The following is an 18,927-nucleotide window of genomic DNA, read 5'->3' as shown; positions in this document are numbered from 1 at the left end:
GGAGTTTCTGGACTAGGGGGGATAGGACAGTGTCGAGGTAGGTAGAAATGAGTTCAGTTGGGCAGGAGCATGCTGAGACAATGGGTCGGCCAGGGTGGTGAGGCTTGTGGATCTTGGGAAGGAGGTAGAACCGGGCAGTGCGGGGTTCCCGGACTATGAGGTTGGAAGCTGTGGGTGGGAGATCTCCTGAGGTGATGAGGTTCTGTATGGTCTGGGAGATGATGGTTTGGTGATGAGGGGTGGGGTCATGGTCGAGGGGGCGGTAGGAGGAGGTGCCTTTATTCCTGATGAAGGGCTTTTGCCCAAAACGTCGATTTTACTGCTCCTCGGATGCTGCCTGAACTGCTGTGCTCTTCCAGCACCACTAACCCAGGACTGGAGAATATAATGAGCTTCATTTCAGACAGAATCAGTCTCTTACAAATAGGTACAGTGGAAGGAATAAGGACAGGAATCTTGGCAGTGGGGCGAAACAGAGGGATCTTGGGGCCCATGTCCAAGAGAAATTAATTAAGTTAAGGCAGAGTCATAGAGATCTACAGCACAGATAAAGGCACTTTGGTCTGTTACATTCAGATCAAAAACAACCATTTAACCATTCTAATCTCACTTTCCAACATCTGACCCATAACCCTGTATGCCTTGGCATTGCAAGTGCACATCTAAATACTATGAGGGTTTCTGTCTCTCCCACCCTTACAGGCAGTCAGTTCCAGATTCCCACCATCCTCTGGGGGCGAAGGCTTTTCCCTCACATCCCCTCTAACCCTCCTGCCCCGTCCCTTCAATCTATACTCCCTGATCATTGATCCCTCCATCAAGGGGAATTGTTTCTTCCTGTCTCCCCTATCCCAGACCCCTCACAGCTTTATCCATGCCAATCATGGCCCCTGTCAATCTCCTCCACACTAAGGAAATCAATCCCAGTCTGTCCATTCTCTCAGGCTTGCACCTGATGAAGGAGTAGCGCTCTGAAAGCTTTTGTTTTCAAACTAACCCGTCAGACTATAACCTGATGTTGTGTGAGTTTGGACAATCTCTCTTCATAACTGAAACTCTCCAGCCCAGGCAATGTCCTGGTAAATCTCCTCTATACCCTCTCCAGTGCACTCACATCCCTCCTGTAATGTAGACTCAAGAACTGCACACAATACTGTTTCCACACTGCTGAGATTCTATGATTCGATGAAAACTGTCCTAACTAGCATTTTATATCGTTCCAACATAACCTTCCTGCTCTTAAACTTTGTGCCTTAATATCTTCCTAACCACCTCATTCACTTGTCCTGACACCTTGAGGGACCAGTGGACACGCTCACCAAGTTCCCTCTGATCCCTCTGGTCCTAGCTTCCTTGCCCATGTGTATTGTCTCACATTTCTCTGGACTGAGTTCCATTTGCCACTGATCCAGGCTATTGGGTTGAGGAATTCCTTTGCATGTCTGCTCTCCCTTCCCTTCAGCCCACGATCCCACTGAAAACACGCCTACTTTTTCCTGTGGGAGTCCATTCAACAATTCCACCTCACGGTCACTGCCTGCTACTGGAGCTCCCATTGCACTCTAGGTAGGCCATTTGGCCCTCTCCACCTCTTCCACGGCAGGGGTATGGCATGTTTTATTCTCAGTCATGAGTCCTTGGGACTCTCTTCGTTGAGAAACAGATTGCTGGAATAGTGTTCAAGGCAGAGGGAGGAAAGCGATCAGGTGGGAACATGGAGTCATCAAGTCAGCCTTGATATAGAATCACGGAATTCCCAGAGCGCGGAAACAGGCCATTTGGCCCAACAAGTCCACACTGACCCTCTGAAGAGCACCCCACCTCGACCCATCCCCTGCCACCCTGCATTCCCTATGGCTAATCTGCCTAGCCTGCACATCCCAGAACACTACCGGGCAATTTCACCTGGCCAATCCACACTAAGCTGCACATCTTTGTGCTGTGGGAGGAAATCGGAGTACCCAGAGGGTACCCATGCAGACACATGGAGAATGTGCAAACTCCACACATTCGCCTGGGGGGTGGAATCGAACCTCGATCTCTGGTGCTGTGAGGCAGCAGTGCTAACCGCTGAGCCACCGATGCTATTGAACAGTGGAGCAGGCTCAAGAGCTACTCTTGAGCTGAACTCATTTGTTCCACTTCAACTCTGCCTACTTGTGTCATCCCCCTAAACCTACCCAGCCTTGCACATACTCAGGGACCGAGAATCTCAGCTCTCTGGAATCACGGAATCCAAATGTAGGAATTGTTCCACATTAGGAGTGTTGCTGAACAAAGAGATCTTGGAGTGCAGGTTGATAACTCCTTAAAAGTGGAGTCACAGGTAGATAGGATAGTGAAGAAGGCATTTTGTAAGCTTTCCCTTATTGGTCAGAGTATTGAGTACAGGAGTTGGGAGGTCATGTTGTGGCTGTACAGGACATTGGTTAGGCCACTGTTGGAATATTGCATGCAATTGGTTATGAATAGGAAGGGTTTGGAGGGAGATGGGCCGGGTGCTGGCGGGTGGGACTAGTTTGGGGTGGGATATCTGGTCGGCATGGACAGGTTGGACCGAAGGGTCTGTTTCCGTGCTGTACATCTCTATGACTCTATTACAATCGTCCTTTACTGATCCCTTTCCATTGATTCCCACCCCTTGAGAATTCCAAAGGAAGGACAATACTGAGGAGTGATCTGGTCACGGTGTTGAACACAATGAAAAGGAATCAATGAAGCGAGTGACAGATATGCATGGTGCGGAACTCTCTGACAGAATCTTAAATCTCGAGCCTGTTTGTTCAGGAGTGCAATTAAGACGCAGTCCCTCACATCAAGCGCTGTAACATTCTCACCCCCATTAAAGGGTTTAGATTCTGTGTCAATCATACCTGAGATTTATGTTCGTTAAGGCCATCACAGAGAATGAAGTATAAAAACAGACACATGAGCTGAGATACCTGTCAGCCACAATCTAATGGAATGAGAGAACAGGTTGGGACGGGCTGAATGGATGTGGAAACCTTGACAGACACCAGCGTATAACACACACTATCACGTCAGGGTCATTCATCAGAGCATGAGGCCATTCAGCCCCACCTCATGATGCTGGCTTTCTGAAAGTGTTGCGGACCGTTTCCTCCATGTTGATTGTGGGACCGAACTCTCTCTCCATGTGCAGGTGGAGCTCGGAGATGAGCAAGGGAGGGTGGGGGGTGTAACTGACGTACCGAAATCTGCCAGAAGGAACTCCTCTCCTGCAATTGTGATCTTACTGTCCGTGATCACAGGGAGCTTGTAGCCTTGCCTCTGTGCGTAGATGTGAAGGAGCTGGCTTGGTCTGAGCTGGTCACGCCATCGGTTTGGTCCTGAGCTGCAAAGATACAAACATTCCATTAGAACCGTGGGGGCTCCACATTGTTGGGGTGGGTGTGTTTTTTTGCCTTTATTTTGTAACAAGATGAGGGCATCGCTGGCTAGGCCAGCATTTATTACCCATCCCTAATTACCCAGAGGGCAGTTGAGAGTCAACCACATTGCTGTAGACCTGGAGTCACATGTAGGCCAGACCAGGTAAGGATGGCAGATTTCCTTCTCTAGAGGACATTAGTGACCCAGATACGGTTTTTCCAACAATTGGCAATGGAGTTATCATTGTCATTAGATTAGATTAGATTGCTTACAGTGTGGAAACAGGCCCTTCGGCCCAACAAGTCCACACCGACCCGCAACCCACCCATACCCCTACATTTACCCCTTCACCTAACACTATGGGCAATTTAACACGGCCAATTCACCTGACCTGCACATCTTTGGACTGTGGGAGGAAACCGGAGCACCCGGAGGAAACCCACGCAGACACGGGGAGAACGTGCAAACTCCACACAGTCAGTCGCCTGAGGCGGGAATTGAACCCGGTTCCAATATTTATTGAATTTATTGATCTGCCATGGTGGGATTCGAACACAGGTCCCCAGAAGATTACCCGGGTCTCTGGATTAACAGTCGAGTGATAACACCAGTAGGCCATCACCTCCCCAGAGGATCACAGAGGATGGGAGATCCACTCGGATGCCAGCTGGTGATGAAATGCAGTTTGATGGAATCCAGAGAGTCAAAACATGTGGTGCTGGAAAAGCACAGCAGGTCAGGCAGCATCCGAGGAGCAGGAGAGTCGACATTTCGGGCATATGCCCTTCATCACAAATGTGCACACGCCTGAAAGCAGCACTGCTACCTCACAGCACCAGAGACCTGGGTTCGATTCCAGCCTCAGGCAACTGTCTGTGTGGAGTTTGAACATTCTCCCCGTGTCCGTGTGGGTTTCCTCCGGGTGCTCCGGTTTCCTCCCACAGTCTAAAGATGTGCAGGTTAGGTGAATTGGCCATAGTGTTCAGGGGCATGTAGGTTAGGTGCATTAGTCAGAGATAAATATAGGGTAGGGGAATGGGTCTGGTGGACCTGTTGGGCCAAAGGGCCTGTTTCAATGCTATAGGGATTGTATGAAATGTCGACTCTCTTGCTCCTCGGATGCTGTCTGATCGACTACGCCTTTCCAGCATCACACTTTTCGACTCAGCATCTGCAGTCCTCACTTTCTCGGAATCCAGAGAGGGTTTGGGGGGATGTGGATTCACTGCCACATGAAGCAAATGAGTAAGTATACAGGAGCGACCCAGGGTAACGAGACGGCTTTAGTTCAAGAAGGATATGGGTCAGTTTGGGTCAAGGAAATGGTCCATTTAGCTTGGAGGAGTGGCCTGTTATTGGGCTGGAAATGCTGAGCAACACAAATCCAAAGACTTTGGCTGAGGATTCGTTGTCACTGGACGGCAGGGTGAGAGGAAGGAATAAAGGAACACAGGAACAGGAGTAGGCCATTCAGCCCCTCAAGCCTGATCCACAATTCAATGAGATCCTGGCTGATCTGTGGCCTAACTCCCTGTTACATGATTTGTTTCTTCGTACCTTTGCTTCACAAAAATGTATCTATTCCAAAGTTAACAACTGATCCAGCGTCCACTGCTGTTTGTGGAAGAGCGTTCCAAGCCTCTCCCACCCTTTGTGTGTCGAAGCGTTTCCTAACGTTTCTCCTCAACACTCTGGCCCTAACTCTCAGAGTACGCCCCTGGTTCTAGAATCCTCACCCAGGGGAAATGCTTAATCTTTATCTACCCTGTCTTTTCCTGTCAATATTTGAAGACTTTGATCAGATCACCCCCTATCCTTCGAAATTCTAGACAAAACAGGCCTATTTTGTACAGTCTCTCCTCATAACCCCTAAAGTGCAAGGATCATCCTTGTAAATCTGCACTGTATACCCTCCAAGGCCAATCTACCCTTCCCAAGGTGTGGCGCCCAGATCTGCTCACAGTGCTCCAAGTGGGGTCTGACCAGAGATTTGTATAACTGCAGCGTAATGTCTGCATCCTTGTAGTTCAGGCCTCTGCGTATAAAGAAGAGTTTAAAGTTCCAAAAGAATGGGATAGAGTGGACAGAAGCTGACAGAACCTGGTTGTTCAAGAGTCCAGATTGAGAAGTGAGCAAAACAAGTGAGAACTTAAAGATTAACAACAATGGGCAGGAGAAAGATAGAACATAGAACAGTACAGCACAGGAACAGGCCCTTCGACCCACCATGTCCATGCTGACCATGATGCCACTTTAAACTAACCCTATCTGCCTGCCCATGGTCATTGTCCCTCTACCCCCTGCCTGTCCATGTGTCTGTCTAAATGCATCTTAAACGTTGCTATCATAACAGCTCCTATTACCTCCTTTGGCAGCACATTCCAAGTCCTACCACCCTCTGTGTAAAAATCCTGCCTCTCACATCTCCTTGAAACCTTCCCCCTCTCACCTTAAACCTCTGCACCCTAGCATTTGACATTTCCACTCTGAAAGAAAAAGACTCCAACAATCAATCGTCCTGGCCACTTCATCAAAGAACTCGAACAAATTTGTGAGGCATGATCTCCCACTCACAAAGCCACGCTGATTCTTCCTAATCAAGCCCTGTCTTTCCAAATGCATGTATATCTTATCCCTCAGAATCATCTCAAGTAACTTACCTACCACAGATGTGTAGCTTACTGGTCTATAGTTCCCAAGCTTATCTTTGCTGCCCTTCTTGAATAAGGGCACAACGTTCGCTACCCTCCAGTCTTCCGGGATTTCACTCATGGCTAACAATGATGCAAAAATATCTCCTTTGAACTTTCTCCCTCTCACTTTAAATGCATGCCCTCTAGTTTTAGACATTTCAACTCTGGGAAAAAGATTCTGATTGTCATCCCTATCTGTCCATCTCATAATTATATAGTCTTCTATCAAGTCTCCTCTCAGCGTCTGCCGCTCCAGAGAAACAACCTGAGTTTTTCTAGCCATTCCTTATAGCTCATACCATCTAATCCAGGCTGCACCCTGAGAAATCTCTTCTGCACCCTCGCCAAAGCCTCCATAGCCTTCCTGTAATGTGGTGACCAGGACTGAACACAATACTCAAAGTGTGGTGTAACCAACGTCTTATAAAGCAGCAACATGACTCTTATATGCCATCTGCCTGCCTTATCACAATGTACACGAAGGGACATTGGCAGGAGCATTAGGTAAGGGCAGGTGAGTGGGATTGCGTGGAGGATTCTATCAAAGAGCCATGAGCCAATTTGCTGCATGGTTTTCCATGACTGTGACCAACTATGCCTTCCTCCTTTATCTCAGTGTCGAACTTGTAGGGCACAAGGTAGGGTTCACACCATTAATGAGCTGCTCCTCCTGCACACAAAACCTCAGGAAACCAAAGGACAAGCCTCAATGGAGAGCCAGACAACTTACATGGAGTAGGTTTGAGGTAACCCACAGCGAGCTCCGAATCGAGAGAGGAAGCGATTCTCCAAGTCAATCACAGTTTCGCCGATTTTCTCATCCTTTGACAAGAGATCATAGTCATACAGGGTGACCTTCAGGTCCTTGTCAATGGGCAGGTTTCCAGTCAACTCATACATCCTGCAGGAACACAAAACACACAGCACTTCAAGGTAACCGGTCATCCTGTCACAGCTTGGAGCATTGGTGGGTCCATGTCAATCACGTTTTACTCTGTATCTAACCCCCGTGCTGTCCCTGTCCTGGGAGTGATTGATGGGGACAGCGTAGAGGAAGCTTTACCCTGTATCTAACCCCGTGCTGTCCCTGTCCTGGGAGTGATTGATGGGGACAGTGTAGAGAGAGCTTTACTCTATCTCTAACCCCGTGCTGTCCCTGTCCTGGGAGAGTTTGATGGGGACAGTGTAGAGGGAGCTTTACTCTGTATCCAAACCCCGTGCTGTCCCTGTCCTGGGAGAGTTTGATGGGGACAGTGTAGAGGGAGATTTACTCTGTATCCAAACCCCATGCTGTCCCTGTCCTGGGAGTGTTTGATGGGGACAGTATAGAGGGAGCTTTACCCTGTATCTAACCCCGTGCTGTCCCTCTCCTGGGAGTGTTTGATGGGGACAGTATAGAGAGAGCTTTACTCTGTATCTAACCCCGTGCTGTCCCTGTCCTGGGAGGGTTTGATGGGGACAGTGTAGAGGGAGCTTTACTCTGTATCTAACCTCGTGATATCTCTGTCCTGGGAAGGTTTGATGGGGAACAGTGTAGAGGGAGCTTGACGCTGTGTTTTACCTGCCGAGGGACTGTTTGACAACGAGAGCTGTGAATGGAAAAAGTGCAGCAGGAACATCTGCACCTTAATGAGAACCAAAAGGATTTAAAAATACCCCATTCCTCTCTCCCCGTTGAAAATGAAATGAATGGGAAACAACAAAAAAAAATCCCTCAAACCTTTATGATAATTAAATAAGTCTGTTGGTGCCTCATTGGTTTGAGAGTTTTATAACCGAAGACTCCCAAGTCTGTTTTACGAGCCAACTTGTGAGTCTGTGAATGTTTGAGTTGGCAGGTACTGAAGTTCACACAGTGCAGCCAAGGGGTACACACACTACGTGTGGGAGGCACAGTGTTCACTGAATTTTAAACACTCTCCACATTTGAAGGGAAAAGAAAAAGGCCAAGTAAATTGCTCCTTCCTGGGGAACGGGAGGCCGGATTTTGCATGTTCTGGTTCACACGGTCTGACTCCGGAACCCAATGCTCGCCATCTGACTGACCCATGCCAGGGAAGTGGGTGGGGCTTTACTTGGCACATGGACTGGAGAAGGTTCCCCCTCACATCGGGCCCACAGCCAGGGTTCAGACGCCCAGCCTTGCCACCGTTAGCTGCAGCCACTCTGTAACCCGTGTGTCTGGGCTCGGCCCGTGCTCCAGCTGCAAACCAGGCCGCTGTGCAGGGGAACAGGGTGATGACCAGCACAGCTGAACAGCCAGCATTTGCTGCCTGGCTCGCGTCTGCATCCAGCCAGTGCACGCACGGCCTATCCCATCGATGGAAAACGTTACCCGAGAGCGAGGGAACTGTACCTTCCAAACTCAGGATCCAGGGTGCATGGGATGTAGTTGTCCTGGTCACTGACGGACCTCTTGCCCAGAGAAACCTTCACGTACGGGTCACACTGGAAAAGGAAGAGAGAGCAGGGAATTAAAAACCCCTGAGAGGGCACTCTGGCCCTCCCGGATCAGCCAAGCCACTGGGTAAAGGCCCACACCCAGAGGCCGCAGCGGTTCAGTGCGATGCCAACATGGAGTTGGTGGAGTCAGAGGTGCCACCATTTGGAAGCGACGATCAGTTGAGGCCTTGTCTCCCATCGCAGACTAACCTCATTCTCTCCCCACCTTCCACCTCAAATATCTCACGCCCTCCGTTTACACAATGATCTGATCCTCAACTGTTTGTGGGATCCTGCTGTGCACAGCCCAGCTGCCACGTACCTCATCGGCTGTAAATTGTTACAGGGTTTCCTGGCCTTGTTCAGGGGCCGTTCATTGATACGTGTCGATTTTGTTTGACAATGCTTCAAGCTTATCGGTGACACTCCAGAGAAACGGGAAGCTGGCTTTGAGCTGCTGTGTGTGTAAACGGATATCAAGTACTGGCCCCTGTTTCTGCTGCCATTTAATTTTCCTACTGTTGTCTCATTATCTGCGTCTGGGAATTTCTTTCCATCCTGACGTATCCTGAGTAATTTGCCCTCTTTATCCTGGCCTTTTTCCACTGAGGCCATTTCTTCTCCCCCTTCCCCATTCCCAACACCACTCTCCACCCACAACCGTCACTCCCGTGTCTCCTGCTAAGGGGAGCTTTAAGCAGCACTGACTCATCAGTCTGTCCCGACCACAGGGACAGCAACTTTGCAGACTTTGTGCTCTCCTTACGGCAGTACTTTGGGCTGAACTGAATGTAAGCTTGATTCCTCCTTAATTCTCCAGGAAGGATATCTATAGAGTCCATTCATCAGACTGATTCCCAGGATAAGAGAGCTGAGGTTATCCTATCAAGTGAACTTAAGTGGCATAATGCTCTGAAGTTTGGAAAATGAAATGTGTATTTTGGGGAGGATCTGAAAGGATAGACATTGAGATCCTATTTAGGTCACTCCACTCTCTCCACAACTGAAGCTCAGTTGCAACAATGTGTACTATCTACAAGATGCCCTGCAGGAATTCACCAAAATTCCTCAGACAGCACCTTCAAACCCCCGACCACTTCCATCTAGAAGGACAAGGGCAGCAGATAAATGGGAACACCACCCCCTGCAAGTTCCCCTCCAAGCCACTCACCATCCTGACTTGGAAATATATCAACGTTCCTTCACTGTCACTGGGTCAGAATCCTGGAACTCCCTCCCTCAGGGCATTGTGGGTCAACCCACAGCACATGGGCTGCAGCAGTTCAAGAAGGCAGCTCACCCCCACATTCTCAAGGGGCAACTAGGGACGGGCAATAAATGCTGGGCCCAGCCAGTGACACCCACATCACACAAATGAATAAAAGACAGACCGCAAGTAAAATGCATTTCTTCACTTGGCTGGCTTTCAACCTTAGGGGGCAAGAGCTGTGTTCTTCTAGCCTCCTGCTTGTCATCCTTGCATTCCATCATCTGCAGCTTTTTTGTCCTGAACCTGAGGAAGCCTCGATCCCGAAGGGTTCTGGTCATCATTGAGTAAATTCAAGAGTCTAACTATGGCTTAGTGATAAAGTCACTGGACTGACAATTGTAGGGGCTGGGCTAATCCTCTGGGAAATGCATTCACAGTGGAATTTAAAACTACTTATTGTAAATAAAAAAAATGCTTACAGTAATTAAAAAATAAATCTGGATCACAGAGCGAATCTCAGTCAGGGTAACTATGAAACTATCGGAATATATGGAAGGTAAAAGTGTTCAGATGTTGAAGAGATCATTACAGTCTCCCAAGTTGGGTTTGGATTCCATTGGACAACAGCTTGTCTTCTAATGTAGCTGCACCACGGATTGTTATAAAAACCCACTTTGTTCAGTTAGTCCCCAGGGAAGGAAATCTACTGTCCTTAGCAAGTCTGGCTGACATAGAATCCCTACAGTATGGATACTCCATTCGGCCCATCGAATCCAGACCGACTGTCTGAAGAGCATGCCCATGCAGATCCACACTCCTATCCCTGTAATCCTGCATTTCCCATGGACAACCCACCCAGCCTGCACATCACTGGACACTACAGACAATTTAGCATGGCCAACCCACCCAGCCTGCACATCCCTGGACACTACGGACAATATAACATGGCCAACCCACCCAGCCTGCATATCCCTGGACACTACGGACAATATAACATGGCCAACCCAGCCAGCCTGCACATCGCTGGACACTACAGACAATTTAGCATGGCCAACCCTCCCAGCCTGCACATCCCTGGACACTACGGACAATTTAGCATGGCCAACCCACCAAGCCTACATATCCCTGGACACTACGGACAATGTAGCATGGCCAACCCACCCAGCCTGCATTTCCATGGACACCGCGGACAGTGTAACATGGCCAACCCACCCAGCCTGCACATCCCTGGACACTATGGACAAGGTAGCATGGCCAACCCACCCAGCCTGCACATCCCTAGACACTACGGACAATTTAGCATGGCCAATCCACCCAGCCTGCATATCCGTGGACACTATGGACAATTTAGCATGGCCAACCCACCCAGCCTGCACATCCCTGGATACTACGGACAATTTAGGATGGCCAACCCACCCAGCCTGCACATCCCTGGACACTACGGATAATTTAGCATGGCCAATCCACCTAGCCTGCCCATCCCTGGACACTACGGACAATTTAGCATGGCCAATCCACCCAGCCTGCACATCCCTGGATACTACGGACAATTTAGGATGGCCAATCCACCTAGCCTGCACATCCCTGGACACTACGGATAATTTAGCATGGCCAATCCACCCAGCCTGCACATCCCTGGACATTATGCACAATGTAGCATGGCCAACCCACCCAGCCTGCACATCCCTGGATACTACGGACAATTTAGGATGGCCAATCCACCTAGCCTGCCCATCCCTGGACACTACGGACAATTTAGCATGGCCAACCCACCCAGCCTGCACATCCCTGGATACTACGGACAATTTAGCATGGCCAATCTCCCTAACTTGCACATCTTTGGACTGTGAGAGGAACTCAGAGCATTTGGGGGAAACCCACAGCAAACAAGACGGGGTAAATGTGCAAACTCCACACAGTCACCCAAGGTGGGATCAAACCCAGGTTCCTGGCGCTGTGAGGCAGCAGTGCTAACCACTGGGCCACCGTGCCAACAAGACATGTAGGCAAAAGATTTGACGGCATTACTTTCAAGAAGAGCAGGGAAGTTTCTTGCACAGCTATTTAATTGTCAAACAAGCTCAAACGATAAATTATCTGGTGATCAATTTTGCTGTTTCTAGGATCTTGTTGTGAACAAATTGATTTCTGCACCTGCGTTCTGCCCATACAAATGACCCTGAGCTTCCAGCTGCCTGACAAATCAACACCCACCCTGTTCCCCAGCCAACATCTCTGTCTCAGGCTTGTTGCCGTGCTCCAGGATAACTCAGCATAAGCTGAAAGAACAGCACCCCATTTTCCTCTACAGAGGAAACTCTATAGCTTTCTATAGTTCATCAGTTTTAGGGCTGAAGGCATTTTGCCCCATGTCCTTATTCCAGCCCCCACACACTCCCCATTGTTAGCCACTAATTAGCAGCTATTCATACAGTCATAGAGATGTACAGCATGGAAACAGACCCTTCGACCCAACCCATCCATGCCAACCAGATATCCCAACCTAATCTAGTCCCATTTGTCAGCACCCTTCCTATTCATATACCCATCCAGATGCCTTTTAAATGTTGCAATTGTACCAGCCTCCACCACTTCCTCTGGCAGCTCATTCCATACACGTACCACCCTCTGTGTGAAAATGTTGCCCCTTAGGTCTCACATCCCTGGATACTACGGACAATTTAGGATGGCCAACCCACCCAGCCTGCACATCCCTGGACACTACGGACAATGTAGCATGGCCAACCCACCCAGCTTGCACATCCCTGGACACTACGGACAATTTAGCATGGCCAACCCACCCAGCCTGCACATCCCTGGACTCTACGGACAATGTAGCAGGCCAACCCACCCAGCCTGCACATCCCTGGACATTATTGACAATTTAGCATGGCCAACCCACCAAGCCTACATATCCCTGGACACTACGGACAATGTAGCATGGCCAACCCACCCAGCCTGCATATCCATGGACACCGCGGACAGTGTAACATGGCCAACCCACCCAGCCTGCACATCCCTGGACATTATGGACAATTTAGCATGGCCAATCCACCCAGCCTGCATATCCGTGGACACTATGGACAATTTAGCATGGCCAATCCACCTAGCCTGCCCATCCCTGGACACTACGGACAATTTAGCATGGGCAACCCACACAGCCTGCACATCCCTGGACATTATGCACAATGTAGCATGGCCAACCCACCCAGCCTGCCTCTTTTATCTTCCCTAAACCTCTGGCCTCTACTTCTGGACTCCCCGGCCCCAGGGAAAAGACCTTGTCTATTTATCCTATCCATGTCCCTCATGATTTTATAAACCTCTATAAGGCCACCCTTCAGTCTCCGACGCCCCAGCCTGTTCAGCCTCTCCCTATAACTCAAATCCTCCAACCCTGGCAACATCCTTGTAAATCTTTTCTGAACCCTTTCAAGCTTCACAACATCTTTCCGATAGGAAGGAGACCAGAATTGCACATAATATTCCAACAGTGGCCTAACCAATGTCCTGTACAGCCACAACATGACCTCCCAACTCCTGTACTCAATACTCTGACTAATAAAGGAAAGCATACTAAGCGCCTTCCTCAGTAGAGTTCATTCTCCTAAACTGAATTTTATCCACTCCTTTGTCTGCCCAACTCTTCTTCTCTCTTCTAGCTCCACTTATCATTTACTCCTTAACCCCTCCCCACCACCACCCTTTCTTCTGCAGAAAAACACACCGTTTCCAGGCTACCATCAGTTCTAAGGAAGGGCCGGTGAACCTGAAACGTTAAGTCTGATTTCTCTCCATAGATGCTACCAGACCTGCTGAGATTCTCCAGCTAATCCTGGCTTTGTTTCTGATTTCTGCGCTTTCTTTACCTCAACAGCAACGATATTTCAAAAATACTTCATTGGCCATCAGGCCCTTACTCTGGAATGCCTCAGGTAGTGAAATATATTGCGGATATGCAAAAGGTCTTAAAACCTCAAATGAAACTGGATGGAGGAAACAAGCAACTCCTCCAAGAGAAAGCAGATCTGATGAGTGGAGCAAACAGAAAGTGAAGGTTTTATTAAACAGAGACATGGGGAACAGCTTCTCATGAAGGAGCACCGACCTTTCCATTGGAGTCCTTCGGCTGAAGTCCAAAGGCCTGGATGACATAAACCCTGACGAGACACTCCTGGAGTCCGCTGGCTGGCAGTTGGTGGAATTGCTGAGGAGGGTTAGGCACTGAGGGGTCGTCAGGAAGGGCATAGATCTTGAAGCTGCCCTGAAGATATCAACAGCATTAAGTAGGTTAGACCACTGTTCAGTGTACTCACGCACGACATACCATCCTGAATGTTGTCAGGCCCATGGATTTACCCTGATGCTTGGGGAGTTGGTGGGATAGAACATAGAACATTACAGCGCAGTACAGGCCCTTTGGCCCTTGATGTTGCGCCGACCTGTGGTACCAATCTGAAGCCCATCTAACCTACGCTATTCCATTCTAATCCAGATGTCTATTCAATGACCATTTAAATGTCCTTAAAGTTGGCGAGTCTACTGCTGTTGTAGGCAGTGTGTTCCACACCCCCCCAACTACTCTCTGAGTAAAGAAACTACATCAGTCTTCTGTCCTATATCTTGCTCTGCTGTAATTAGCTCCCACATTCCCTGCAATGCAGTGGCAAGGTTATGTCAAATCTACTCAACAGGAGATCAGAAGAGTTCTTCGCGGCTCATGTTAAAGTGAGTAGCCCACTGTTCTCCCCTTCCCCTCCCTGATCAGCAAGTGGAATTGACCACACTGCAGTTTTCTGGCAAATCTTGTGTAACTTACCACCAATCAAAGTCTCTGGGTAGTTCACCATCACCTTCTCCAGGGTGGTTTATCATAGTAATAGAAGCAGGAGTAGGCCATTCGGCCCATCGAGCCAGCTCTGCCATTCATTGAGATCATGGATGATCTATCCTCAGCTCCTCCTACCTGCATCATCCCCATAATCCTTAATTCCTCTACCATGCAAAGACCCACTGTGTCTTGAATATATTTAGTGAAGCTTCCTTGGACAGAGAATTCCACAGATTCCCTACTCTCTGGGAAAAGCAGTTCCTCCTCATCTCTGTCCTAAATCTACTCCCCCTCATCTTGAGGCCATGTCCCCTCATCTTAGTCTCACCCACCAACGGAAACAACTTGCCTGCCTTTATCTTATTTCATAATTTTGTATGCTTCTGTAAGATTCCCTCTCATTCTGCTAAATTCTAGCAAGTACAGTCCCCGGGGGCTCAACATCTCTTCACAGGGTAGCTCCCCTCCTCTCCGGTTATGGCTGGGTAATAAATGCTGGTCCAGCTGGGATGCCCACAACCCATGGAAGGATAAAGGACAGGTTAGGTGTGACTAGAAGCAGTCACCACAGCTGGCTTCCCTTTCTCCAGTTAGTTACAAAAGTACCACCTGCTTACCTTAGTAATTCAGGAGTGATTAAGGACTGAACCAGTGACTGTGCCTCCCTGGGACAATCCAATTGGCCCCACTTTTCATGACAACATTGGTGAGGCTGGTCCTCTGACTCTTTTAGTTTCAGTACCGTATAGGGTCACCCCTGGATTCTCCAACGACACAACTTTGAGGGGCAGGACAGCGTCAAATGCGGATGGTATGGAACCTGCCCCCTCACCTTGAATTCTCCCACCACTGAAGGATCCTCATCTTCACCCTGAGTCTTCCCACGATGCAGAGGGAAGGTACGGCAGAAATCTGTTAACCCTTCGAACGCCTCGACCTTCTCCAGCTCGACATTGTAGACCTGAGGGGACACAAAGGATGAACAGCCAGGACAGTCCCGCATTGTTTATTCAGGGGCTTAACAAAGCACAGAAGGTTACAGCATGGGAGGAGGCCATTGGGCCTGTTGGGTCCAGCCAGGCGCTTTGCAAGAGCTACTCAGCTCGTCCAATTACCCCCACCGCCCAACACACACTTCCCCAATAACCCTGCCTTTTGGTTTCTCTTCGGGTGCTTCTGATAGCCAGCATTGGCCTCCACCACATCCCCAGGCAACTCATTCCAGACCCGATGCACTCACTGTGTTGAAAAGGCTTCCACCAAGTCACCTATGGTTCTTTTACTAAATACCTTAATCCGACATCAGTGCAAACAGTTTCTGCCTGTTGACACTGTTCCAAACTCTTCCAATAGTGGTTTTGTTAAATCCACCTCCCATCTGCCACTCAGATGGACATAAAGGGCACCATTTTGGAGAAACACAGGAATGTTCTTCCTGAGCTAATATTTCTCTCTAAACCAATACCACCACAGCAGATAGTCTGGTTATCATCAGATCGCCAGTTGAGGGATATTGCTCTGTCAGACATATCATCTTTTCTGGAGATTTACCCCGAGTCGAAAAGCTTCTAATTTCATTGTCCCCTAACCCCAAATAGTCTACTTCCACCTCTTTCCCAAAATCAACCACCAGGTCATTTCTCATGGATCCATAGTCTCAGCCTGTTCTTGTCTCATGAGCACATTGATTCCCAGCTTCCCCAAGCTGTTCCATGCTGTGTAAGATATCAAAAGCTGATATTATCTATCCAGGGGTCCTAGACAGTGTTGCTGAACAAAGAGACCTTGGAGTGCAGGTATTTCCTTGAAAGTGGAGTCATAGGGAAACAGGATAGTGAAGAAGGCGCTTGGTATGCTTTCCTTTATCGGTCAGAGCATTGAGTACAGAAGTTGGGAGGTCATGTTGCGGCTGTACAGGACATTGGTTAGGCAACTGTTGGAATACTGGATCAGTGGTGCTGGAAGAGCACAGCAATTCAGGCAGCATCCGACGAGCCTGAACTGCTGTGCTCTTCCAGCACCACTGATCCAGAATCTGATTTCCAGCATCTGCAGTCATTGTTTTTACCCAACTGTTGGAATACTGCCTGCAATTCTGGTCTCCTTCCTATCGGAAAGATGTTGTGAAACTTGAAAGGGTTCAGAAAAGAGTAAAAAAATGTTAGGGAGAGGCTGAACAGGCTGGGGCTGTTTTCCTTAGAGCATCGGAGGCTGAGGGGTGACTTTATAGAGGTTAATAAAACCATGAGGGGCATGGATAGGTCTTTTGCCTGGGGTGGGACTAGAGGACACAGGTTTATGGTGAGAGGGGAAAGATTTAAAAGGGACCTGAGGGATAACTGTTTCACACAAAGGGTGGTACGTGTATGGAATGAGCTGCCAGAGGAAGTGGTGGAGGCTGGTACAATTGCAACATTTAAAAGGCATTTGGATGGGTTTATGAATAGGAAGGGTTTGGAGGGATATGGGGCGGGTGCTGGCAGGTGGGACTAGATTGGGTTGGGATATCTGGTCACCATGGATGAGTTGAATTAAAGCTGTACATCTTTATGACAATGACTAAGGTAGTTAGTCTGTGATGGATTTGCATAATATTCAAGGAATATTATTGAAAAAAAATATGATATCCAAACTGTATCAGGATGGAAACAAAAATGCCACATTTCAAGAGGAACAATAATTTATACAGCAACAGAAACAGGGTGTGACTGGTTGGCACGTGGGCACTGATTGGATGAGACATGCATTGGGAATGCACCAGGGAACAGTATTGCGAATATAAAGACCTGAACGTTTCACCATGAGGGCTCTTTTTAAATGCTCACAAACAAACACACCCCAGACAGCCCATCATCACTCCCTAAACTCAAAACCTGAAATCAAACTCAATCAGTTCTTTCTCCCTTTGTAACCCGTACAACAGAGAAATGCAAATCAAGCTGTGCATGGTTCCAAAACAACGATTGGACGAATTTATCCTGAAGCACAGTGATCAACACAGATAATACCCAGAACGGAACAAACTGCATGGTTTACCTGAAGCGTGTCCAAGCCTTTCTCCAGGTACGTTCCACATTTGCTGGTGTCACCCATTGATGCGTAGAACTTACTCCACCAATCCACAAACTCGTCTTCCTGAAGGTAACCAAAGCAACTTTATCAGAGGCACGTTAGGTCAATGACGGGTCGGCGTCAGAAGTACACAGAGCCCATGGACAAACCTCACCTTTTCAGCTTTCCCAGTTTACCTGCCAGCTGCAAAACACATGGGGCTGAAACTGGTGCCAGGCAAGAGCGAGACAGACAAACCACAGCTTTACACACACTCTCTTCACCTGCACCCAGCTGGGATGCCAGCCCAGGAACTGTGCCCCCGAGTTCAATGGTAAACTGACCCACACGCCTGTCAGAGACCTGTCAAAATTGCCAGCCTCTTCTAACGTCAACCTGGCCAGCCCGCTTCAATGCTGAGCTCAGATTCCATCTTCAATCAGCTCCATCTTCCCACTCACAGGACTACTCATTTCCCACCTGCACCCCCCACTCCTCACCTCAGTTCAGGATGTTTCATGCTTTTTCACATCTCAATACCAATGTATGTAAGACCATAACATACAGAATTCGGCCATTCAGCCCATCGGATCTGCATCACCTTTCGACCATGGTTGATGTGTTTCCCAACTCCATTCTTCTGCCTTCTTCCCATAACCCTTGATCCCCTTACAATCAAGACCCTACCTATCTCTACCTTAAACACACTCAATGACTTGCCCTCCCCAGCCCTCAGTGGCAATGAGTTCCACAGATTCCCCACCCTCTGGCTGAAGAAATTCCTCATTTCAGTTCCCTCACTCTGTGTGCCCTTGGGTCCTAGCCTCTCCTACTCATGAAAACATCTTCTCCCCGTCCACTCTATCCAGGCCTCTCAGTATTCTGTCCATTTCAATCAGATCCCTCCCCCTTATCCTTCTAAACCCCATCGAGTACAGACCCAGAGGCCCCAACCACTCCTCATATGACAAGCCCTTCACCCCCGGGATCATTCTTGTAAGTCACCTCTTAACTCCTCCATTGCCAACACATCCTTCCTTAGATACGTGGCCCAAAACTGCTCACTATATTCCAAACGCAGTCTGAGCAGACCCTTATGCAGCTCCAGCAGTACATCTCTGCTGTTGTATACTAGCCCTCTTGAAATGAATGCCAACATTTACCTTCCTAGCTGCCAAATGAACCTTTATGTTAACTTTAAGAGAATCATGAACTTGCTTCCCCAAGTCTCTTTGTGCTTCAGATTTTCAAAGCCTTTCCACATTTAGAAAATAGTCCACGCCTCTATTCTCCCTACTGAAGGCATG

At 48.6% G+C, this 18,927-nt stretch overlaps 1 protein-coding gene across 1 annotated transcript in view; it reads right to left on the bottom strand.

Moving 5' to 3' along the window:
* Positions 1–18,927, bottom strand: part of LOC122554658 (dysferlin-like) — a 283,205-nt gene that overhangs the window by 29,275 nt on the left and 235,003 nt on the right. The window contains exons 24-29 of the mRNA XM_043700348.1: positions 17,606–17,704; positions 15,402–15,530; positions 13,847–14,002; positions 8,443–8,534; positions 6,817–6,987; positions 3,213–3,355 (exon numbers count right to left, since the gene is read on the bottom strand). Of these exons, the coding sequence (XP_043556283.1) occupies positions 3,213–3,355; positions 6,817–6,987; positions 8,443–8,534; positions 13,847–14,002; positions 15,402–15,530; positions 17,606–17,704 (790 nt within the window). The remainder of the gene's footprint in view (positions 1–3,212; positions 3,356–6,816; positions 6,988–8,442; positions 8,535–13,846; positions 14,003–15,401; positions 15,531–17,605; positions 17,705–18,927) is intronic.

The sequence above is a fragment of the Chiloscyllium plagiosum genome, chromosome 1 (genome assembly GCF_004010195.1).
Source record: "Chiloscyllium plagiosum isolate BGI_BamShark_2017 chromosome 1, ASM401019v2, whole genome shotgun sequence".
NCBI lineage: Eukaryota > Metazoa > Chordata > Chondrichthyes > Orectolobiformes > Hemiscylliidae > Chiloscyllium > Chiloscyllium plagiosum.
The sequence above is the reverse complement of the archived record's forward strand: the minus strand, read 5'-3'. Positions and strand labels throughout refer to the sequence as shown.